The sequence below is a fragment of the Erpetoichthys calabaricus genome, chromosome 1 (genome assembly GCF_900747795.2).
Source record: "Erpetoichthys calabaricus chromosome 1, fErpCal1.3, whole genome shotgun sequence".
In the NCBI taxonomy this organism is placed as follows: Eukaryota; Metazoa; Chordata; class Cladistia; order Polypteriformes; family Polypteridae; genus Erpetoichthys; species Erpetoichthys calabaricus.
The window spans coordinates 336,197,775-336,222,743 of record NC_041394.2 but is presented as its reverse complement, the minus strand read 5'-3'; the positions used below and the strand labels follow the sequence as shown (position 1 = coordinate 336,222,743).

The following is a 24,969-nucleotide window of genomic DNA, read 5'->3' as shown; positions in this document are numbered from 1 at the left end:
AAAGAAATCGACCTGAGCAAAACTTAAGAGGGAAACGCAGCTAAAACGTCAGACCCCACCAAGCCGGGACTGAAGAAGCAGGAAGAGAGAGAGACAGCAAAAACCATCCGTCCGGCTCTGCAGAGTCTCCGCTACAGCTCGCCATTTTGTAATATATGAAGAGGATGACCCCTTGATCACCGTCCCTGAAAGTTCTAGGAGAGTGAAATTGCAAAATGAAGCTCGTCAAGATGCACGGGGAGATAAGATTTCCAGCAAGAAGTTAAAAATGTCTTTGCAGCTTATTGTGCCTCGACAAAACAGAAAAGCGCAGCAGTGACGAGAAGAGCAGAAAGAGATCAATCTGCGGAAGGGAAAGGATATTAATGTGAAAAACAGTCAAGAGAGATGTAACGATAGACAACATGTCGTAGTAATGACCGTCACCCCCCTGGGTGACCCAAACCCTCTAAAAAGAAAGCAGGCAGGAAGCCATTCATTCTCTTCAAAGACGGACCACTGGACGCGGTAACAAGAGGCACACCGCTTTACTGCTAGTTCAGGTCTTTTTATACACAAGTACAAGTTACAAAAGTAGATTACTTACATCATATAAAGTTTCTTATCATCAATGGCTGCCGGACAGAGGGCACACCAAGTCTTAGCAAGTTATAAGTAAGCACGGTCAGCAAAAACACATACAATTGTCCAGTAGGCAGAGCATTCATTTCCAGAATCGCATGTTTGCTTGCCATTTTCAGTCCCTTCCTTTATCAGCACTGAGACTGATGGCAGCTTCTTTTCCCACTTAGTAAACAAAAGATGGTTTCCTGCTGACAGCCTGACGTAGTCTGCTTGCATCCTGTCTCAGATGCCTTAGGTCACTTGAAAATGCCTTTACATTACATCGTAAATTTTACTGAATGTGCTTTATTACTTTAAGATATAAAATTCAAACTTCACAATTAGACCGGGTGGGGGGTGGAGGGTGCTCTCCTAAAATTCACATAAAAAGCTATCTGGCAGCTCGCCTGGCAAAAGGGACAATAAGGATTAGTGGACAGACCCCTGCGGCCAAACACTTTCTGGAAGTAGAATAAGTGCAATGAACAATCCTAAATCGAATGTTTGGAAGATTACAGTTCTCAGATGAAAGTAAAATACTAATAGAAATCGATTTCCAAGAAGATCCTTTGCTTTCAGATATTCAACTTGTTATAAAGACATTCATGCTCACTTCTGCCCCAGTTACTTGCGGTTTAAGTTTGACTCCTTTTTCTTGCACATACTTGTTTTTAGACTCTATTTTATATCATTTCCTTATGACTTCATTAGTTCAAATGTTAAATTTAAAATATGCAGCTCTGCTGTACTACCTGTAATTAGTGGAGTGGATTGGTAGTGTGGCCAGGAGGAGGTGCTGCAGAGCCTCAAATTCCACACACAACTATAGACACACAGTTCTGGGTGCAAATATCATGCTTTTATTCACAATACCTCCGATTATTTTCTCATGTTCTTGGCTTGGATGGCATAGTGGCTCCCTTACGAGCCCATTACAGGATGAAATAATGTCAGCCACTCCCATTGTCCTTCTGTCCTCCTCCACTCTCCTCCTCCAAAGTGAGTGTTGTCCATCTCCTCTCCTGACTCTGAATCCCTGAGCTGCGTGAAGAGCTCTCCTTTAACTTCGAACCTGGGGGGGGGTACTCTCTGTGTTTAATTGATTGCTTCCGGGAAGCACTTCCAGGTCAGGCAGGACCACAATGGTCCTTGTGTCATCACTATCAAAGAGCTTCTGCTGACAGCCCTGACAGAATCGGATAGGACAGAGATATGGGACCACAACTCCCTTGCTACCCTGTGGGTGTCCATACTGGGGCCCACCAGATGGTATGCTGCCACCAAGTGTACAGGGGGACCACTCTGCCCATAGCAGGCAGTCACCCATTGTACTGTCCTTCCTCATTCCCAAGTCCATTCCTTCTGCCACTTGAAGGCTGTTAGGTCACTAGCCCCGCTGTAATGTCCTTCCACTCCTGAGTCCTGGTTCAGAAAGGAGATATTGTCGCTCTTTCCCTGAAAATTTCCTTAAAATAAGGAGGACATTCAATAAGCACTGAAGTTTTTTCATCTCCCATTATAATCCCAAAGATTAAATCATTTCTAGTAAAATGAGAAAGGAATTTGTGGCTGCAGCCAATTGAATAAATTATTCCAAAATGTATTACTATAATGGCACGAGAATAACAGATAGTCCGTAGCTTTCCATGTCCACAACACAAAATATGCAGTTATTATAATCAAAATTGTATCTATGCCTGGGGAATTCTCCTGATGGATAAATATCATTAAATATTTTATAATGAACCTCTATAGCTATTGGAGGCAAAGGTAACTTTAAGAAATTAACACACATTTTCTTTATAACAGATTGACTAAAAATTAAGGGGGGGGGGGGGGTTCTACAAAATTACAAAATTGCAATGGATAGAGTTGTTTTGTATAAAAATTATGAATTACTTTATTTGGAAGTTGTCCTCTTCTGTAACCATCTTCACCCCAAATGCGTGTTGTCGTTACCCGATCTGAATTGCCAGCCCGATCTGTGCGTTCATGCGCACAATGACTGCCTGAGCCATGAGCATGTGCAGAAATTTACTGTTATGCTATGTGCCCGATCTGCCACATGGACGTGTTCTGTGCTTACTAAGAACGACTTTAACGGCAATGCCCGATTTGTACTGCGCATGCCTAATGTTTTACGATACGTGTCACTCGTCAGATTTGTATTGCAATTGTGAGTTTATCCCCGTCTGTAAGTGGACTTCTTACTGAAAAAGATGGGAACTTTTGTATTTTATAACGTCTTGAAAGAATATTTGTCACTTGAAAAATTTAACTCCATTCGCATGAAGAGGAAGCAAAATGAATTGCAACGTTTGTCTGTGAATTTTATGTTATTTGTTTACTTTGTGACATACGTACAGCTATTTGTAAGTGCCTCATATTGATGAAAAAGTCAATAAGGATTTTCATTTTCAGTTGGTTTAATGGTAAACATCACAATATTTACCATTTTAGGGTTAATGGATTAATGGATACATGTCATTTTTGTAACACCCTATTAGCATTTGCTGGTATGTTTTTTCAATCATTTGTCCACATTATTTTACCTTAAAGAGTTAACTGAATACTAATAATTAAGCAAAACAATGTAATCTAGGAGCCAAATTAGGAGTGTATTGGCCTGTTTTTTTGTTTTTTGTTTCCCCAACTTCTGAAAACTGTTTCAGTCTCATTGCACTGGCTTCCTGTCTCACATAGGATTGATTTTAAGGTTCTATTAAATAATTAGATGGCTTTGAGTATTTTAGACCCTGCCTGTATTTTGGAGTGTCTGCTCCAAACATTTCTCTTCTCAAACATTGCTTTGCTTTTTATTCCAACATCAAACATAAAAACCGACAGCTTTCTGTACACATACAACAAAAACGTGGAATGCTTTGCCAATAGAGAAGTGCCAGGCTACAAATGTCAAGCATTTCAAAACTCTTGAACAAGCCCACTTATCTAATTTGGCTTTTTCTTAATTACTTGCATTGGTTGTAATAGATTAGAAATGACAAGGTATAGTTTGTCAGACCTGCACTAGGCAGTAACCTTTTTTTTCTTTTTCCAGTTTATTGCTGTGGTGCCATCTGTTAAGTCGACTCCAACTGCTTGCAGAGAAGAAAACTTCACGTCCTGAAATGGAATTGTGACTGGACTGAGATGGCCACAATTATGTATGCTGGGATGTGCAGAGGGGGCTCAGCAGGATTTGCCCTCGGACCCCCAGAAGTTTATTATCTCCAACATCCTTGAAGGCTGCAAGTTCATCTTTCTCTCTGGCCATTTGACCCCATAGTGTATTTATTATAAAGGGCAAGGACCCCATCCGTTTGCTTCTATTTACTTTTAAAATGCCTTCAATTTTATTTTGTAACTTTATTTTGGTACAGCAATCTGAGCTACACTTGTAAGAAAAGGTGATATAGAAATATCATCATAAAAATGAACTGGCTCTGTATCGATACGGGTGAATAAAACACAAGAGGAGTCTGCACAAAAACGATGTTGGTGTTTTATGTTGATTAGAAATGTAAGAAAGAATTTCACTGCACTCTGTGCACATGCTGTTGATCAGAAACTGAATGCTCTTTTAATTCTGCTCAGTTACTAGAGAATACAATTGGTTTTATTTTACAGCTGTTAAATTCAGTTCAATTTTATTGTCTTAGTAAGTAAGTATGGCTTCTTAGCGGGTTTTACAGAGACACCATGAAATAACATTAAAAACGCATCACAAAAAACAAACTTATTACAAATATAATAAATATAGCAGCAAGCACTTACTGTAAAAAAAATAGATCAAATATATTACACATAAAAATCAAATTGACATTTAGATTTGAATAATGATTTTTCAACAAACACAATCTGTCTATAGAGAGAAGTTGCACGAATAGATCAAAATGGAAAAGGGACTTTATATAATTAATTACGTGACTGGAAAAATAAAAAGACTACATAATTATATTAATAAGCTGCTCATAAAAATGAAAGGATCACTTTGAAAACACATGAGATCTCAATGGGAAAAAAAATCCTACTGGCTATCTGTACTGATATGGACTGATATGGTGATGTGCTAGGAACTAAAGGATGGCACAGCATTTGATGGAAATGAAAATTATCAACCTACAGAGGGATGACACAACCCGAAAATCAAAGGGAAAAATGATGTGGCAGGCATGAGAGTCCATTTTGTTTGCAATTTCATAGCAGCAACTCACAATCGTACTCAGTAGTTTGTATGGCCCCCATGTGCTTATATGCAAGCACTTTGAGCTACATTTTTTGTATGAAAATGTGCTATATAAATAAATGTTTTGTTGTTGTTGCCTGATAACGTCCCTGCGGTTGGAGGGGGGGGGGGGGGGGGGGGGGGGGGGGGGGGGGGTTGGTATGCTCCTAATGAGACGACGGATAGTTTCCTGGGGGATCTCCACCCAGATCTTAAGCAGGGCATCACTGAGCTCCTCGACAGTCTAAGGTGAAACCTGGCAGCGTCAGATGGACCAAAACATAGTGTGACACCCAGAGGTGTTCTATTGGATTGAGGTCAGGCCGAGTGAGCATGGGGCCAGTCAATGGTATCAATTTCCTTCATCCTCCAGGAACTGCCTGTACACTCTCACCACATGAGGCCGGGCATTGTCGCGCACCAGGAGGAACCCAGGACCCACTGCACCAGTGTAGTGTCTGACAATGGGTCCAAGGATTTCATCCCGATACCTAATGCCAGTCAAGGTGCTGTTCTCTAGCCTGTAGAGGTCTGTGCATCCCTCCATTGATATGCCTCCCCAGACCATCACTGACCCACCACCAAACCTGTCATGCTGAACAATGTTACAGGCAGCATAACATTCTCCATGGCTTCTCCAGACCCTTTCATGTCTGTCACATGTGCTCAGCGTGAACTTGCTCTCATCTGTGAAAAGCACAGGGCGCCCACCAGTGGTGGACCTGCCAATTCTGGTATTCTATGGCAAATGTCAATTGAGCTCCATGGTGCCGGGTGGGCAGTGAGCACAGATCCAACAGGAGGACATCGGGCCCTCAGGCCACCCTCATGAAGTCTGTTTCTGATCATATGATCAGAGACATTCACACCAGTGGCCTGCCTGCTGGAGGTCATTTTGTAGGCTCTGGCAGTGCTCATCCTGTTCCTCCTTGCCCAAAGGAGCAGATATTGGTCAGTACTGATGATGAGTTAAGCATCTTCTACGAGGGGCCCTGTCCAGCTCTTCTAGAGTAACTACCTGTCTTCTGGAATCTCCTCCATGCCCTTGAGACTGTGCTGGGAGACACGGCAAACCTTCTGGCAATGGCACATGGTATTGATGTGCCTGCCATCCTGGAGAAGTTGGACTACCTGTGCCAGCTCTGTAGAATCCAGGTATCGCCTCATGCTACCAGTAGTGACACTGACCGTAGCCAAATGCAAAACTAGTGACAAAACAAATGAGGAGGGAAAAATATCAGTGGCCTCCTTCCAACTGTTAAACCATTCATTTCTGTTTTGGGGGTCGTCTTATTGTTGCCCCTCTAGTGCACCAAAGCAGCTGAAACTGATGAACAAGCCCCTCTGCTACTTAACTGACCAGATCAGTAGCCCAGACATTCCATTGACTTGATGCTATACTCTGATTAAAAAGTGTGACTTTATTTTTTTTCAGCAGTATATATTATATAATTATACATCTATTTTATTTTTCTCATTTTTTCTTATGTGTAAACTTGCTTCTAATGAAAATTAGAAAAATAACATGCTTAATCCATACACAACCTACAATGAATCTCTGCAGAACATCGATGTATTTCCATAATATTCTCATTATGGCCGACTAATGTGTAACTGATATTAATTCACAGTACCGTTAGTCGTGGGTCAACATGTACAGTTCAGATCAAGCTTTGCCGTAAACTGGATTTTTTTTTTTTTGTCAATTGAGCGCATACGCAGTGTGTCATGCCTGATCCCTGTTATCGGCTCCATCCGTACCCCCGTGGGTACTGAAAGGCACGCGCGGATCGGGCAGACACCAAATCGGGTGCAGTTGTGGCGTCGCACAGTCCCTGTTCCCATCGCTCTTGGTGACGTTGGCGGTATTTTTCTCCTCATTTTTTTTTCACATGAGAAAAACACACAAAGCTGAGAAGACATGTAGATGGATAGTAAATAAAGACAATACATGACCACACATATTAAGATAAGGAGTATGATGGCGACGGCCCCATTCATTATAAGTTGACACTGTATCTGAAAATCTTCATGCAACATTTTTTGTGCGTTAAACTTTTCATTTATATCGCCTTTTGTCTAACTGCTCTAAGTGAGATGAGTTCATTCTGGTATGATGTCTCAAGGTCTCTCCGAACTTGAAATGAAGCATCATGTACCCCTTGTGATGATCTTGTTAGGTTCGTAGTTTAATCATTACACAGGATTGAAAGATATAATAACTTTTTAATAGACAGACTTTAAAGACATTACTTTTACTACATGTACTTTAGTCCACACCCAGTCCCATCTTGCATCTGCATCCACAGGCATTACTAATCATATTGCTAAGTATTCCCTTAATAGACCTTACTAATCAACTATCATTACATCTTCCTCTTCTTAAAGAGAAGTAAGGCATTACTTTTAAGCTTAGTAATGTTATACATTTCAAATGCTACCTTGATAAAACTTAATCACTTTCAATACAACTGAACTATTCAGAACATTTCAGGCATACACCCAACATTCAAACTATGTATAAAGAGCACAACTATTAAAGGAATTCAGCTTTTCTTAATTGATAATGTTCCTTTAATCCTCAACATGTCTCAGTGAGTCGTTCTGGTGGTTTTACTTGACGGGTTGATCTTCTGGTTAATTGTATTTGCACTTGAGATGTTCTTTCCTGATTTATATTTGTCTTCTCATTAATATTTGTTTCGTTGGTGTTAGTGTTCTGATTAGAGGTTATTGGTCCTTTGATGTCTCGACGGTTTCTTCTTAGAACAGCTCCTTCATCTGTCTGTATGTTGTATGATCTAGGCTGTGTTTGTTCTAATACAGTTCCTGTTTGTGTCATGTGCTGTAATGTATCCTTGCACTTTACAATATCACCGGGTTGGAGTTCAGGTAATTCACGAGTACCTCTGTCAAAGTAGAACTTTTTGTTTTTCTTTCAGCTGTTCCATGTACTTCTTCACTTTCTCCCCCTTGTTTTGTTCTTAGCAGGTTCTCATCAATGGGTAAATTTGTTCTTAATCTCCTGCCCATGTAGTAGCTGTGCTGCAGAATAACCAGAATCTAGGGGTGTTGAACGATATGCAAGAAGACTCTTGTAGAAATCACATCCACTATCTTTGGCCTTCTGCATCAGCTGCTGCACTATTTGTACTGACTTCTCAACCAGTCCATTTGACTGAGGGAAATGTGGGCTTGAAGTATTATGAATAATGTCCCAATCTTTTATAAAATATCTAAAACTATCATTAGCAAACTGTGGTCCATTATCATTAAACACCTCATTTGGTATGCCATGTCTTGAGAATATGGACTTCATGCATGTTATCACAGTATCTGCAGTGGTACCTGCTCAGTTTTCATAACTTCAGGGTAAAGAGAATAATAGTCTGACAACAATTAGATAACCTGCTCCCATTACATGTAAAAAGATCAACTTCTACTTTCTGATATGGTCTTGCTGGTGTACCAATGTGGTTTCATTGGTTCTGCTGGGTTACATACTTGACTACTTCCTGAACGTGTCACAAGCGGATACCTCTTCCGTCACATCATGATTAATTCTGGGCCAATACATTACTTCACTTCCGTTAGGTCAGATTTATCTCACGGCACAACGTGAGCTACCACAGCTATGCTAATGACACCACAGCTGTATTTATCAATAGCACCTGATGACCCCGATTCTCTTGATTCACTAACACAATGTCTGACTTGTATTTCAGAATGGATGAATAGTAACTTTCTCATGCTAAATAAAGAGAAAACTGAAATCTTAGTGATTGGCAATAATGTATACAATGAGGCTATTAGAAATAAACTGGATGCATTAGGATTAAAGTCAAGACGGAGGTAAAAAAGTTTAGGGGTAACTGTTGACTGTAATCTGAATTTTTAAATCGCATATTAATCAGATCATTAGGACAGCATTTTTTCACTTAAGAAACATAGCAAAAGTTAGACCTCTTATATCATTGAAAGATGCTGCGAAATTAGTTCACGCGTTTGTTTTCAGTCGGGTAGATTACTGTAACGCAATCCTCTCAGGAATACCCAAAAAAGACACAAATCATTTGCAACTAGTGCAGAATGCAGCTGCTAGAATCCTAAACCAGGAAAAGAAAATCCGAGCACATCTCTCAGTTTTGATGTCACTACACTGGTTACCTGTGTCATTGAGGATTGACTTTAAAATACTGCTTATGGTTTATAAAGCCTTAAATAATCTCACCCCATCTTATATATCGTAATGTCTGACATCTTATATTCCAAATCGTAACCTCAGATCCTCAAATGAGCGTCTCCTTAGAATTCCAAGAGCAAAACTTAAAAGAAGTGGTGAGGCGGCCTTCTGCTGTTATGCACCTAAAATCTGGAATTTGCCAGGCTAATACAGTGGAGCACTTTAAAAAACTGCTGAAAACACATTATTTTAACATGGCTTTCTCATAACTTCACTGTAATTTAATCCTGATAATCTGTATATCCAATTCATTATAATAACTATTCATGATGGCTGTAAAATCTGTACTAACCTCTACTCTCTCTTCTGTTTCCTTTTCCGGTGTCCTTTTGGTGGTGGCTTAAAGCACCGTGATGTTCCAACAGTGATGGATTAAAAGCCAGAAGTCTGCAATACCATCACCATCAAGTGACTCCGTGAGAACCCTAACTACAAACAGGACTATTTCATTTATGTTAGGTAAAATGCCCAGAGGGGACTGGGCGGTCTCGTGGCCTGGAACCCCTACAGATTTTATTTTTTTTCTCCAGCTGTCTGGAGTTTTTTTTTTGTTTTTTCTGCCCCCCCCTGGCCATCGGACCTTACTCTTTTCTATGTTAACTAATGTTGTCTTATTTTAATTTCTTTTTTTGTCTTTTATTTTTCTTTTCTTCATTATGTAAAGCACTTTGAGCTACTTTTTGTATGAAAATGTGCTATATAAATAAATGTTGTCGTTGTTCACGTGCTCTCTTTTTACATTTCTCAATACCCAGATGTCCTTCGTGAATCTTTTTCAACATTTCTATTTCTATTAATTATTTCTATTTCTCAACTATTTTACTTCCTTTAAAGATTATATCATCAACTACTGTTAATTCAGCTCTGTAGCTCCAATACTCTGCCATTTCTGGTGAACAGTTCTGTTTCTCAAATGGCCATCCATTCAGTATTATCTGTTTCAATTTGTTTAAGGTTACATCTTTATCTGTCTCAGTTCGTATGATGTCCATCTTTGCATCTGAAACTGGTACTGATTCTGTTATCATATCAATATATGCTTTAACATCTACTTCTGTTTTAGAGCTCACAGGTACCTTTGGGTCAACTGCTCAGGAAAGAGTGTTGGCTGTGTACATCATTTTTCCTGGTGTATATGTCACCTTCAGAGTATAGCGTTGCAGCTTAATCATCGTTCTTAGAATTCTCAGAGGACAGTCTTAGAGTGGCTTTTGGAATAATGAAAGTAAAGGTTTATGATCTGTCTCTACAACAATTTCGTGTCCTGACACAAACTGATGAAATCTGTCACAAGCATAGGATATGCTGAGCAGCTCTTTTTCAATTTGTGAATAACATGTTTCAGGCTCTGTCATGGATCTAGACGCATAAGCCACCAGTTGCCAGTTATCACCATGTTTTTGCAAAAGAACTTCCCCAAGTCCACTCTGTGATGCATCCGATGAGATCTTAATTTGTCTTAAGGGATCATAAAACTTAAGTACTAGTTCTTCTGTTAGTTGCTTTTTTAGTTGATTCCATGCATTCTCTTGTTCATGATTCCATTCCCATTCTGTGTTCTTTTCTATTACTCTTCGGAGTGGAGCTGTCTTCTCTGACAGGTTAGGTATGAACTTGCCCACGTAATTTACCATTCCATTAAACCTCTGAACATCTTTCTTACACTGTGGCCTGGGCATATTTGCTATAGCTGAAATCTTTTTTGGGTCAGGCTTAATGCCTTCACTGCTAATGATGTCTCCCACAAATGTTAATTCACTTACTCCAATTTGGCATTTCTCTTTCACAGGCATTACTAATCTTTTTGTAAGTATCCCTTAATAGACCTTACTAATCAACTATCATTACACCCCTCTCTGTGTAACTAATATAGGATGGTCTAACATCCTATATACGGACCTCTGTTATCAGCAGAACAGCTTCCGTCAGCACACAGCCAGATGGTGTGTGAGCACAGCCCAAGTCTGAAGATATGCGGGGTACAGCAGCACCATCACCACACGGAGTCGCGTCATCAGCAGGGAGGTCAGCGTTTGTTATACTGTCTCACACCGAATAAACAGACGGTGGGCTGCGACCTGCATTTTCACATCGACTTTGATATCTGATTACTTCTTACTTTCTCGTATACGAAGTATAGGGAAAGTATTGTAATCATTCAAAGACTCGATGTCGAGACATCCCTCAGTCCGAAAATACCATTTTTGTAATTATGTCTATGTGTGTCTGTGTGTGTGCGTTTGTGTAAACTAGATAATCTGAGTACGCTTTCACTTAGGTCAACCAAATTTTGCATTAAGTATTAGGAACAAACGTAGATTTCTTTTAACTTTTGGGCTATTTCCATTAAGTGGTACTTTACCTTTTATTCATGCAGCTGCAGGGTCTGATTTATTCAACTTTACTTTTATAATAATTGTTCAGTATATTATTAACTTGATTTGATTTGTTGTTAATGGTTCTTTAATGTACATAATATAAAAATGTAATCACTGTGTTGCAGTTTACTCCTCAAATATCCATCTCATGAGTATTCTAGAAAGTCTAGGGGAGACCACTCCCGATTATTATTATTTTGTGCTCCAAAGAACCTCTTTCCCAGCACAGATGGCATGCCAGAGTATCAGCTGGACCCCAGCACTGCAGGTTGGACTGGTTTGGAAGGACATGATACACCAAATGAACCTGAAACTTCAGTCTCGCTGGTTCTGATTTCCAAGCTCTGCCCGTGTGATCTTTTGGGAAGTTATATGACCCCAGTTGACCCAATCTTCCTGCTGGCATATAGCCACTGCCCTCTTCCACCTCTGCAAGGATCTCCTTCTGGATCAGTTGATATATTGATGCAATATTACACCAACAGGTAAAAAACAAAAAAAGAAAACACCATTTCTTGATGTAATCTGAGCTCAAATTCCAGATTATGTCATGACCATAGAGCAGTCACAGGCACCGTCACTATTGGACTCAAAACAAAACTTATTATCATCTCATCATTGTTTGAACCAATCCACCCAAAACTGGGCCTGCTTATCTTGTGGTGCTCCCAGTTGCTTTCATTATTTTTTTTTACAGTAGTGTTGTAAGGCTGATATTGGAGATGATTTGATTTTACCACAACAGATCCTTAGCGCTTGTGTTGCCATAACTCCAAACGTTTTAAAAATGAATTTAATTAAAATCCCTAATCCATAATCCAAATTAGATAAAATCGAAGCTAAATATTCAATAAATACTTTTTTTAATAACTCCCCATTCATATCCATATCTCTATATCACACCCATTCATATTCATATCACTATATTAAACTTAATTAGATTTATCAATTATTTTATTTACACAAGTTTTCCATGTTATAGTTTGCAAAGTACCCACTTGCTGACAAAACTCCTAGAAATTTCTTTAAAACATCACCCTTAACATTTAGAATTTAGTAGTGTTTGTTCTTCTCTTTTGCAAAATAAGTTTTATTTTATTATCGAGAGTTTTAAACCCCAATTCCTTCCCCCGTGTTCTAAGAACTGTCAAATTACTGCTTGAGATGGACGCTCGCTGTGGCGTTTGTTTTAATTTCTGATTCTAATTTTATTATCTTCTTGCCGTAATTAACCTCAGTATTTCACACTTTTTGTTCATTTCAAGCGCGACTGGTGACTGATTGGAAATCTTTTTCTCCGCACGTGTTATTAACTTTAATCAGCCGAACGCCTTCATTCGTGTATATAAGGACAACGCTGCGCCACAAACTTTATTGCGTTTTGTTGTTTTTTCTCCATTTGTTATTACAACATGTGGTGTAAGGGTCAGATAGCCGTAGTGTTGCTGCTCTTGTTCTTCTGCGATGCTTTTGCTCAGCCCCGTTTCAAAGGACAGAAGGTTATGGCAAAGCACCAGCAGCCCGCGGTCGTGCAATATTTTGAGCCGAGAGCTGGCGCTTCGCAGACTGTAACCGCTCAGTGCACCGACAGTGAGGTGATCGTCACCATCAGTCCGGACTTGCTGGGCATCCAAAAGCCGGTCCAGCCTTCTGATCTTTCCATGGGTGGATGTGGAGTCACCAGCCCGGCCGGTGCTCAGCCCTTTGTGATTGAAGCGCCTCTGCAGGGCTGTGGGAGCACCGTGGAGGTGAGTTGCTTCAGGGCTTACGCATTTGTTCTTTACCTAATATCTACATTCTCAAGATGAGTTATTGAATATCTTTGTGGTGCGTGGCTCGGACTTCGTTTTTATGTTAATACTTTACTGATTTGATCCTAAAGTCGAATTTGATCAGGTATGCATTAACAATGCTGGTCGCCAGTGTTACATGTGTGTCAGTTTCACAGCGAACTACCTGCCCGTTGGTATTGCACAGGAAGGTAATGAGACTTGAACAGTTAAGCCCTGTATTCTGTGCTCAGTCCTGGTTTAACCCTCTTCCCTGGTGTAGTACCTGCTCTTGACCCTTATGGGGGCACATGCTCCTGGTAGGGAGCATAGAGGTTGGCCGAACTCCGAATTTAAGGCTGCATTTCAGTGTTAATTCCACATTCAAAATGTAGTCCAAAGTTTGACTTGTGTAGCAGCTTAGTGGATGTGGTAAGGGTTTGAAATCAATTTATAGAAGGCCTGGTCTATAAACTACATTGGAGTGACATGGGTGACCTGCAAATTTAGCCTGCATTGTAAGCTTTAAACTCATTAAGGGGGCTGCTAAAAGGCCTTCAGATCTTGTACTCTCACCCAGAGAACATCCTAAACTCCAAACACCCATGTAGAGACAAAGGAACCAGTGAAGTACAAGATGATTGGGTTACCATTTTTACCAGTCGGGTACTCGGCCCAAGAGCACCTGTTGTCCAAACCTATAAAGCTTCCTTTTAATTTATGAAGCTACAACATTGAATATTTTTGGAACTAAATGTTCAGCCAGTTTATCCCTTTTGATGAGACGAACTTGCATTTCTAAAATTAACATTTAAATTCTGTACAGGAAGTCTGTTTTCTCAGCTTGAGAATTTTAAATTCTGAATTGGTACATTTGTAACGTTTTAATCCAAGTAACATTTTTGAAGTGTGGATAAACATGGGCCAGGTCTAACTCTTGGGCAACTGTTAATTTTTTTTTTATTTTTTTTTTTTTAAAAAAAACTAAACATCCTTAGTTACAGATTTGGAAATAACTTGTAGGTGGCTTTGATTGCCCTGCAACATCTTTCAGGTTGTATAGATGTTCAATCCAACCAGATCTAAAACATTTAACTACAGTGCAAGTTCTGCTCCAAATTGCTTGGAGGTTAATGTCTGTAAATCTTGCCATTTAACTTCTCTGAAAGTTCCCTTTAAACAAAAAAGCTAACATATACAGGTAACTCAGCTGTTTAGATTTTGCAAAACATAGTATAGCATATTTTGAAGGTAGAAAAATTTACTGTTAATTTACAGTGTAAAACAAATAGCAAAGGTAAAATTTAAATCTAATTATAATGCATCAGTAAAGTGCATTTCAGTAACCCTGAAATTTGCATAAGGAACCCCCCCCCCCCCCCCCCCCCCCCCCCCCCTCTTTCAAGGGTATGCGGTTCACTAGTAACCATATGGTTAGAGGAGAAACTTTTAGACTTTTTTTTTTTCCCTGCATGCTGAAGGGTTGTTGAGGTTATGGAAGCTGATTTTATGATGGGTTGTAGCCGATATGTCGTACAGGTGTGCTAGCTTAACACCATAAAAGCAAACTTGGAGCACATTGAATTCAGTGCATCATGGAAGTTAACCATGAGCAACAATGTTTACTTCCCCACCAGACCATCTACCTTCGTTACTTTGCACTGTCAGGGCAAACCCCCAGTGTGTAATTTGCATCAGTAGAGATTAATGGCTTATTGATTGGTATATTGGACAGTATTCTGGTTCTATGCTATAGACCTAAAAATGTAAATTTAACACCTTCCAACAGAAGGAATGAACTTCTCTTTACAGTAAATTACTAGAAAGCTGAGTACCGGCAGCTGGGTTACTGGAGTTTTACCATGGGTTACTGGATTCAATAGATGCTACTTGGATTTGTAAGCAGACTAAATGCTGCTATTGCAGTCTGTAGAATCCAGTCCAAGTAATCTTGTATGATCCAATCTGGTTTAAAGCTATTGAGGTAACTAAATTGTTGGCTCTTCTCTTCAGATGCAGGGTGCTGAGATTGTTTACAGCTTCACCCTTGATTACAATCCTTCTCCAATTGATGGTCTTCCCATTGTAAGAACAAATCCAGCTGTGGTACAGATTGAATGCCAATACAACAGGTTAGATGCCACATGGCTTCACACAGAGCTCAATCAGCATTGCAATACTGTAGGCCAAGTTCCATAAGTTGTATGGAACCAACTCCACTTGTGCATTATAGCTAAGTCTGTCCTGCTTCAAATCTGCCATCTGCATCAATTCCTTCTAATTTCTCCCCACCACAGGCTCCACAATGTCAGCAGCAATGCCTTAAACCCCACTTGGGTTCCCTACACCTCCACAATCTCTGCTGAGGATATTCTGGGCTTCTCACTTGTTATAATGAGCAGTAGGTGTACACCGAATATAAAGACCTTCCATCTGCACTAGTTGTGGTTGTAACCTTCTGTTCCTGTCTGCAGGTGACTGGAGTGGGCCAAGTTCATCCAACACCTTCTTCCTAGGAGACCTCATTAACCTTCAAGCATCTGTGGACAACTCGAACCATGTGCCTCTCCGTATCTTTGTGGACCGCTGTGTGGCCAATCCTGGGTCCAATGCATCTGCACCAGCCTACACCTTCATTGGGAATAATGGGTGGGTGTGAGCAGTAGTCTGACCAGATCTTGGTCTTGAAACGTAATGCTATGGTCCCTCTTGTGTATTGCAGGTGTTTCTTGGACAGCCAACTGACAGGCTCCAATTCCCAGTTCGTGTCCCCCAGAGTTGCCCAGTCTGTATTGCAGTTCCAGCTGGATGCCTTCAGGTTTTATGGCCTGACTACTAGTTTAGTAAGTCCTTTCTTCCGATCTCCTTTGGAGGAAACCAATTAAAGCTCCCAGGTGTGACTGTAGTCTCGCATGTCATCTTTCAGATCTTCATTACCTGCCGTCTGAAGGTGACCTTGGCATCTGCTAATGTTGATCCTTTGAATAAGGATTGTTCATACAACTCTGCACTGAGCCAGTAAGTGTAAAGGTGTGCCCTTCTCCTTGCCAGTCTGGCTAATAAGCTGGCAGGTTTTGATTGGTGGCTGTGCTTTCAGGTGGAGCTCAGTGGATGGGAACAATGCTGTCTGTAGCTGCTGTGACACAAGCTGTACCAACCCCCCTCCCTTCAGGAGGGGCTCTGGTGTCCCCAGATACAGACCTAGGAGGGCAAGTAAGTGACCTCGCCAGCAGACATCAGCCATGTCCAGCCTTTGGATACACAAACTGCAATTGTGTGTTCCAGGTGAAGTGAGTGTCCCAGCTGGATGGGAGGAGACCATTTCTGTTGGCCCTTTCTATCTGGAGCAGGTCTCTCCTTTGTCTTCTGTATCTCAGTTGCTGTCTGGTGAGCAAGATGAAACTACTTCAGGTAACTTGCATTAAGGATCTACATGTGAGCCATGTTGAAGTGGATTTAGAATTAACCATAATGCTTGAACTTTCCATGTCCTAACTAAAGGGCTTGCTTTTGTCCATGCAGGATCCCATTTCGAAGCTTCCATCCTTGGAGCTGTTGTGGGTGTCCTGGCTGTCTCGTGTGTGGCTGTACTATTCTTTGCCTACAAAAAAGCAAATGGAATTGCTAATACCAAGCAATAAATTCTAATGCTTGCAACCTTGTCTCCCGTATTTTTTTTGGGGGGGGGGGGGGGGGGGGTCAGGGGGTTTACCTGTTCTTGCATGATTTTCTAGAATCTTCTAGATGGAGGGGAACTGTTTGCATTGTCGCTATTCTGTGATTTTTTTTTTTTTTTTGACTGGTTTATGGTGTGGTGGTTATGACTCTGTACCAGTGCATGATTCAACTTCAGCCAAGTGTCACACACGGCAAACCAACTTGTGGTGTGTCTGTGTGTGGGTTTTTTGGTTGCCAGTTCCATCCTCTGGAAATGGGGTGCTACACAGGCATCCTCTTGGCCTGCTAAAGTCCTTCTGAGGATTGAGTTGGGTCGCCCTCAAAATTGTGACACATGGTTACAAATGATGCTTGCCTCACAATGCTGGTAATGCGCCTCATTTGAGACTCCAGGGCCACTTTGACTTGTGGGTTACTGGATAGCATCAATGGCTACTATACTGTGTAGCAAGCCTTCTAATTTTAAATTTAGTCCTGGTGCTTACTGTCTTAGGAGTGTAGAACACTCTCGCCTTAAGTGAACCTTAATCACATCTCCAATGCTACAAAGTGGCATTTTTCTGACTTTTGCTTCCCAAAGATGTGTTAAATCTGGGGAGAGGAGTTTTGCAGGTGTCTAAAGAGGTGCTCTAATCTCAATGGTACCAGAGAAATGGCATGATCTAGGCTAGTGGTTCTTCTCCCACAACCAACTTTGGTTTGGGGACCTGTTGTCACTGCAGGATTTTAGTCCATCCAGATTGACAATTGGAGTATTTGTCCTGTAACTTCTGCTTGCATAAAACCACAGTAGCCTGCTATTTTTGGAAATGTCTTCTGCTGTTGAATGGTTCTGTGTAGTTGTGCTCTAAATGTAATGTCAAATTTTAAAAATGAGCTGATGACCCTGAATCTCCCAACTACTTTTGGGTGGTCCCAATTGTACAGTAAATGATGGGATACCTAGAGAAGGATGGGAAATAACATTTTCTCCATAGCGGTTTAGTGCTGCAGGTTTGTTAATTAAACCATACTATTCTCAACGGTGAGGTTTGTTACTCTTGTAACATGAATGCAAAAATCTGAAATCAAGAAGGAAGAGGGTGTTGGTGTTTTCATGATCCAGCTGAGATCCTAGAAGTATTGGCCAAGGTGTCCACAAATCAGTCTTCACTTTCTCTGGCAGTTGGCACAGGGCCTTTGATATTTAAGCTGTAAAAAGCCCAGGCTCCTAGAAACCATGGATTCTGGCACTTCAATCACATTTTTTTTTTTTTTTTTGGGGGGGGGGGGGGGGGGTGGCATGAAGCCTTTAGGCTTTCTATTTGTGCTGAAAGCTATGAAGCCTCCACCCCAGTATGAATGGTGACATCTGGTGCTTAATGTAGGTCAAGGCAGGCTCTGTTTCAGCCACATGCCACCAGTAAAAGGTCAAAAGTCTGTTCATTTTATTCCTAAGGTCCTTGACCATTTTCAAAGTAACTTTTGAACAGTTTTCCACTGGTCATCTATCATCAAAGCCTCTCCAACATTGTTGAATGAGATGCATTTTTGTATAGGCTACCTTTTTTAATTTAGCACAAGTTGTGAAGCCAATAGTGTGCTGTGAAGCACTGATGTCCAAAGCTTCAAATGTCATGGGTCATGTGACAGTGGTGTTTTGACACAAGCTCCGACAGACTTGACTCCCTATGTTTCAGATTGACAAGCTTTGTTTTGGTATTTTTCCCATTTCTACTTGAATATTAAAATACAGGCACAATTGGTGTAATGCACAAAAAAGCTTCCTTGTAACAAGGATAAAAGGTGGACTGTACACATAAACCACTAACTGGATTTTGTGTTTGTCTCCCCTTTTCTCAAAGGTATTTTTATTGCTTAAATTTCTCGAAGCCATATAGCTTTTCAGAATGTGAGAATAGTTTGCCACCTACTACAAATCTTCAGCCCCACAAAAGTATTCACCCAGCATCAGAGCCATACTGTTCTTTTGAATGTGGTAAAGGATTCACCACCTGTGGGGAAACTCCAGATCCACAAAAGAATTCACACGCATGAGAAGCCTTAGTGTTGTAATGAATGTAGCAAGCGATTTTTCGAAGAGCACTTTTAACAAACGCACAAAAATTCACAGCAGTAGCACCTGTCTCTGTGTTCGTCTCTCAGTGTGCTTCACAAAACACAAAGATTGAGGGGATGAAGAAATCAACATCTGGATCCAAGTGTTTAAGAGCCTCCTTTTTTTCCAGACCAGTTCTCTTCTTGTTGTGGTACTTACAAGGATGGATAAAACCAACAAACTACAGGTGCAAATCCAAATTCAAGAACCTGTCTGTCTTACAAGAGGAGTGGAAAAAAATTAATTGCAAACCTAAACACACAGATGAGGAGCACTACAAAAGTGGTGTAATTGTTCTGAATGTGGAAGCCAATTTTCTAGGAATTGGCAATTTAAGACCCACACAAGAAATCACACTGGGGCGATTCTATACGAGTACCGAGTGACTCTCCACCAGCAGCAGTCTTTAATGCCATGTAAGAAAGCACAATGGGGAGAAGCCTCATTTCTGTTCTGAATGTGACAAAGGATTCTCGGACAAAAGTCATCTGAACCAAGCAAGGCTTCATACTTGAGAGCAAGAAGACAAAGAATTTGGCACTGATTACTGGACACCTATAAGGAACGTTTTTCAGGTCCTTATTTGATAAAAGGTTAATTTATTTTACTGAAGTGCAGAATGGTAAGTGGCAAACTCAGAGTTATAAAAGGAGCTCAAAAGTAAATGAGAAATGGAGGCACAGAAGTGTCAGTCGTGATGTAATACATAGACAGCAGGGTAGAGTCGCTACTACATTAGCCGGGTTATGATCATAAATGTAAAAGTAAGGATGTGCACTTTCTAAGGATAACCTTTTCACAGTGCTGTCCAGGGTTGGTTCTTGCTTGTCAACCAAGACAAGTTCTGACTGCTGGAGCTTTACTTCCGCTGTCTTTATTCCTGACACTACACCTACCATGGTCATGGAACCCGTCTCACCATCAAGAAGTTCCCAGTCATTGGTGGATGATGTAAACTTGTATAACAACATTTATTTCTATAGCACATTTTCATACAAATGATGTAGCTCAAAGTGCTTTACAAGATGAAGCAAGAAAAAAAAATATAAATTAATATGAATTAAAGAATAAAGTAAGGCCCGATGACCAGGGAGGACAGCAAAAAAAAAAAATACAAAATCTGCAGGGGTCCCAAGGCCATGAGACTGCCCACCCCCCACCAGGCTTTCCACCTAACATAAATGATCTCAATCAGTTCTATGCTGATGACACACAGCTGAATTTATCAATAGCGCCTGACGACCCCGACTCTGTTGTTTCACTAACACAATGTCTTACTTGTGTTTCTAAATGGATGAATAGTAATTTTCTCAAGCTAAATAAAGAGAAGACAGAAATTTTAGTGATTGGCAATAATGGATATAATGAGGCTATTAGAAACATACTTGATGCATTAGGATTAAAAGTCAAGACGGAGGTAAAAAGCTTAGGGGTAACCGTTGACTGTAACCCAAGTTTTAAATCGCATATTAATCAGATCACTAGGACAGCATTTTTTCACTTAAGAAACATAGCAAAAGTCAGACCTCTTATATAACTGAAAGATGTTGAGAAATTAGTTCATGCGTTTGTTTTCAGTCGACTAGATTACTGTAACACACTCCTCTCAGGACTACCAAAAAAAGACACAAATCGTTTGCAACAAGTGCAGAATGCAGCTGCTAGAATCCTAACTAGGAAAAGAAAATCCGAGCACATCTCTCCAGTTTTGATGTCACTACACTGGTTACCTGTGTCATTCAGGATTGACTTTAAAATACTGCTTATGGTTTATAAAGCCTTAAATAATCTCGCCGCATCTTATATATCGGAATGTCTGACACCTTATATTCCAAATCGTAACCTTAGATCCTCCAATGAGTGTCTGCTTAGAATTCCATCCATCCATTTTCCAACCCGCTGAATCCAAACACAGGGTCACGGGGATCTGCTGGAGCCAATCCCAGCCAACACATGGCACAAGGCAGGAACCAATCCTGGGCAGGGTGCCAACCCACCGCAGGACACACACAAACACACCCACACACCAAGCAATCCACCTAACCTGCATGTCTTTGGACTGTGGGAGAAAACCAGAGCGCCCAGAGGAAACCCACGCAGACACGGGGAGAACATGCAAACTCCACACAGGGAGGACCCGGGAAGTGAACCCAGGCCTCCTAACTGCGAGGCAGCAGCGCTACCACTGCGCCACTGTGCCGCCCCTGCTTAGAATTCCAAGAGGTAAACTTAAAAGAAGTGGTAAGGCGGCCTTCTGCTGTTATGCACCTAAAATCTGGAATAGCCTACTGTGGAATAATAAAAATATATTAAATAATAGTTGAACAAAGAATCTTGGGCTGAGGGCCTTTTGACCTAGTCAAAGATAGGGGAAGAAGATCTTGTGACTACACCTCAGTGCAACAGATATTTTTGTACTTAGATATCTATGTGCGTTTGGGTGGATGGAAAATATGTTATGCAAACCAGCTGATTGAATGTAAGTGTAAGAGTTCTTTGTGTTAACAATATGAATGTATTAAGATTGTTAAGGAACATGATGTGGAAAAATTAAGGGTTATTAAGCATTAAAGAATAGGTGTAGAAAATAGATAAAACAAGAACAGCATATCTCAAAAAATAAAGGGAAGTAGGCCTAACCACAAAGATTACCAGTAATTGTATTTCAGGTGAACTTTATATGCAAAAAAAGTCATCTTTAAAATGCACGGGAGAAGTCTTATCGCTCAATAATAATCAGAAACGCTTGCGTAAACTTTAAGCTAGAAGTGATGATTTTATCTAAGTCATGTGTCTGTTACTCAGGATCTGCATAGTCTCGCTGCCCACCAAGAATAAAGAAATTGCTTTTTTGCTCTATATCTGCTGTCTGCCTGCTGTTTGCCTCGAACCTTCGTCCACACTACCAATAGGAATTCGCCAGGCTAATACAGTGGAGCACTTTAAAAAACTGCTGAAAACACATCCCTCGCTATATCGCGCTTCGCCTTTCACGGCTTCACTCCATCGCGGATTTTATATGTAAGCATATTTAAATATATATCGCGGATTTTTTGCTGGTTCGCGGATTTCTGCGGACAATGGGTCTTTTAATTTCTGGCACACGCTTCCTCAGTTGGTTTGCCCAGTTGATTTCATACAAGGGACGCTATTGGCAGATAGCTGAGAAGCTACCCAACTTACTTTTCTCTCTCTCTTTCTTGCGCTGACTTTCTGTGATCCTGACGTAGGGGGATTGAGCAGGGGGGCTGTTCGCACACCTAGACGATATGGATGCTCGTCTAAAAATGCTGAAAGATTATCTTCATGTTGCTACCTTCTGTGCAGCTGCTTCCTGAAGCGACATGCTGCACGGTGCTTCGCATACTTAAAAGCTCGAAGGGCACGTATTGATTTGTGCTTGTTTGTTTTTCTCTCTCGCTCTGACATCTGCTCCTGATGCACACTCCTTTGAAGAGGAAGATATGTTTGCATTCTTTTAATTGTGAGACTGAACTGTCATCTCTGTCTTGTCATGTAGCACAGTTTAAACTTTTGAAAAAGAGACAAATGTTTGTTTGCAGTGTTTGAATAACGTTCCTGTCTCTCTACAACCTCCTGTGTTTCTGTGCAAATCTGTGACCCAAGCATGACAATATAAAAATAACCATATAAACATATGGTTTCTACTTCGCGGATTTTCTTATTTCGCGGGTGGCTCTGGAACGCAACCCCCGAGATGGAGGAGGGATTACTGTATTTTAACATGGCTTTCTCATAACTTCATTTTAATTTAATCCTGATGCTCTGTATATTCAATTAATTATCATAAGTATTCATGGTGGCTCTAAAATCCGTACTAACCCCTACTCTCTCTTCTGTTTCTTTTCCCGGTTTTCTGTGGTGGCAACCTGCGCCACCACCACCTAATCAAAGCACCATGATGTCCCTACATTGATGGATTAAAGGCCAGAAGTCTTCATGACCATCATCATCAAGTCCTTCCATGAGAACCCTAAATACAAAGAGGACTATTTCATTTATGTTAGGTAGAATGCCCAGAGGGGGCTGGATGGTCTCATGGTCTGGTACCCCTGCAGATTGTTTTTTTCTCCAGCCATCTGAAGTTTTTTTTTGTTTTTTCTGTCCTCCCTGGCCATCGGACCTTACTCTTATTCTATGTTAATTAGTGTTGTCTTATTTTAATTCTTACTTTGTCTTTTATTTCTCTTTTCTTCATTATGTAAAGCACTTTGAGCTACATTTTTTGTATGAAAATCCATCCATCCATCCATCCATCCATCCATCCATCCATCCATTTTCCAACCCGCTGTGCTATATAAATAAATGCTGTTGTTGTTGTTGTAGTTCTCATGGTTTTCAGGCTTCAACAGGAAGAATTAGACGATGATGGTCCAGTGATAGACAGCTAGAAGAACTTCATATTTTGAAATTATTCTCTGATGTCATGTGAATGGTAAATGAGCTTCATAAAAGTCTTAATCCATGGCCAGTTATCATCCACAAAGTTTTTGGTTTGGATAAAGAATTTGTCACCATAACTTTCAACAACAAAATCTATGAGTATTTAAAAGAGGAGAGTAAAGAGGATTAACTCATGCATGCAACAGACAGAAGTCCAAATAAAACCGACAAAGGGTTGAATAAACTTAGCTCATCAGCTAAACAGGGGCACGACGTAATTAAGAAAAAGCGTCTTAACTTTGTCAGTGTCCAGTTATTGTAGTATGTAAAAAATCCAGAAGGAAACTTTAACTATGACATTCAAAACCTCAGATGTAAAGGATACGTAAAACACTTTAGAAATTTATCAAGTATAGCAGTAGTTACCAGGTGTCAGTAGTGGACATAAATTCATCAAAGAAAATGAAAACCAAAGAAAAAATACAAAGTTTGAAACATATCATTTGGAATTGGTGTTACAGCTGATTGTTTCCTTAATTTGAAATATTTGTTATGGTGCAATTGGTTTTAAGTCTTCCTTCCAACGTTATATATATTTTTCTAGTAAAATATTTTATTATTCCATAAATAATTGTGCTGTTTTAATTTGATTTAATTTTAAATTTTAATTTGACTATTTTCTATGATGATGTAGCTTTTTAATTTTTAAACACAACCCACTCCAAATTGCTAAGGCTGGTATTGTGTAACTAACATTTTATATGACAGACTGCGGTTCCATCAAGTTGTTGGAGGTCAGTGTTCTGCTGCCGCAATTCAACTTATGTTTAGCTGTAAGAAGTTTCTTCAAGAATTCACAGTGAGGAGAAACCATATAGTTGTTCTGATTGTGACAAACAATTCTCCAGCAGTAGCATTCTTCAGAAATACAAAGGAATTCACACCGGAGAGAAGCCTGAAAAGAGTAAGCTGGGAGGAAAAGGAAGGAAGGAACAAGAAGAAGGTAGGAGGAGTGAAACTACTTTAACAATATGAAGAGGATTCAAGGAACACATTCATACTTAGCTGCCCTTCTCCTAGAATTAAAAGGTTCCTCTCCCACATCTGCATTAGAGTACATGATGGTGGTAAAGGTCATGCAATATCTTCAGATGAAGGCAAGACCTGCAGCATACCGTCCAGTGGACACCAGACCACTTAAATGTAAGTTGAAGAAATGAAATGGACTTGATACAGTCCAGTGGACAACTGAAGATAAAGACGAGACCATATATTTCTACCTTTGGCAGATCAGACTGGTAATGCCGGTCATAGAGTCTCTGACAGCTGATGAGCAACGAGTGATCAGCCAGAAGTAACCTGAATTCAGTACCCACAGACTGAGAAGAATCAGTTCGGATCTGCAAGAAATAGCAGAAAAGAGAAAGCAGTGACAGCCACCAGAATAGTTCTGGATCACACAAGCAGCGAAGTGGCATACATGACTTTGGAGCAACAACAGATGTCTGTTTGTCTGTCTCATCTCTGCTGCACCATGATGGAGTACCCCACAATGATGGGTTGCCAAAAAG

The 24,969-nt window shown here is 40.4% G+C and overlaps 3 protein-coding genes across 6 annotated transcripts in view; all 3 read left to right on the top strand.

The window, feature by feature from the left end:
* LOC127527554 (zona pellucida sperm-binding protein 3-like) overlaps positions 1-16,875 on the top strand; it is a 57,302-nt gene extending 40,427 nt beyond the window's left edge. Inside the window, exons 2-9 of one of the 4 annotated variants that reach the window (XM_051926638.1) lie at positions 15,232-15,350; positions 15,516-15,619; positions 15,693-15,867; positions 15,941-16,061; positions 16,145-16,236; positions 16,316-16,431; positions 16,504-16,629; positions 16,741-16,875. In XM_051926638.1, the coding sequence (XP_051782598.1) occupies positions 15,232-15,350; positions 15,516-15,619; positions 15,693-15,867; positions 15,941-16,061; positions 16,145-16,236; positions 16,316-16,431; positions 16,504-16,629; positions 16,741-16,859 (972 nt within the window). In that variant the 3' untranslated portion in view covers positions 16,860-16,875. The remainder of the gene's footprint in view (positions 1-15,231; positions 15,351-15,515; positions 15,620-15,692; positions 15,868-15,940; positions 16,062-16,144; positions 16,237-16,315; positions 16,432-16,503; positions 16,630-16,740) is intronic. The other 3 variants (XM_051926644.1, XM_051926641.1, XM_051926648.1) reach the window with 3 other exon arrangements.
* Positions 1-24,969, top strand: part of LOC114642262 (zona pellucida sperm-binding protein 3-like) — a 392,210-nt gene that overhangs the window by 318,874 nt on the left and 48,367 nt on the right. The gene's annotated exons all lie outside the window — the stretch shown is intronic.
* LOC114667211 (zona pellucida sperm-binding protein 3-like) overlaps positions 12,812-24,969 on the top strand; it is a 72,656-nt gene continuing 60,498 nt past the window's right edge. Inside the window, exon 1 of the mRNA XM_051926664.1 lies at positions 12,812-13,197. Coding sequence (XP_051782624.1) covers positions 12,862-13,197 — 336 coding nt within the window. The 5' untranslated portion in view covers positions 12,812-12,861. The remainder of the gene's footprint in view (positions 13,198-24,969) is intronic.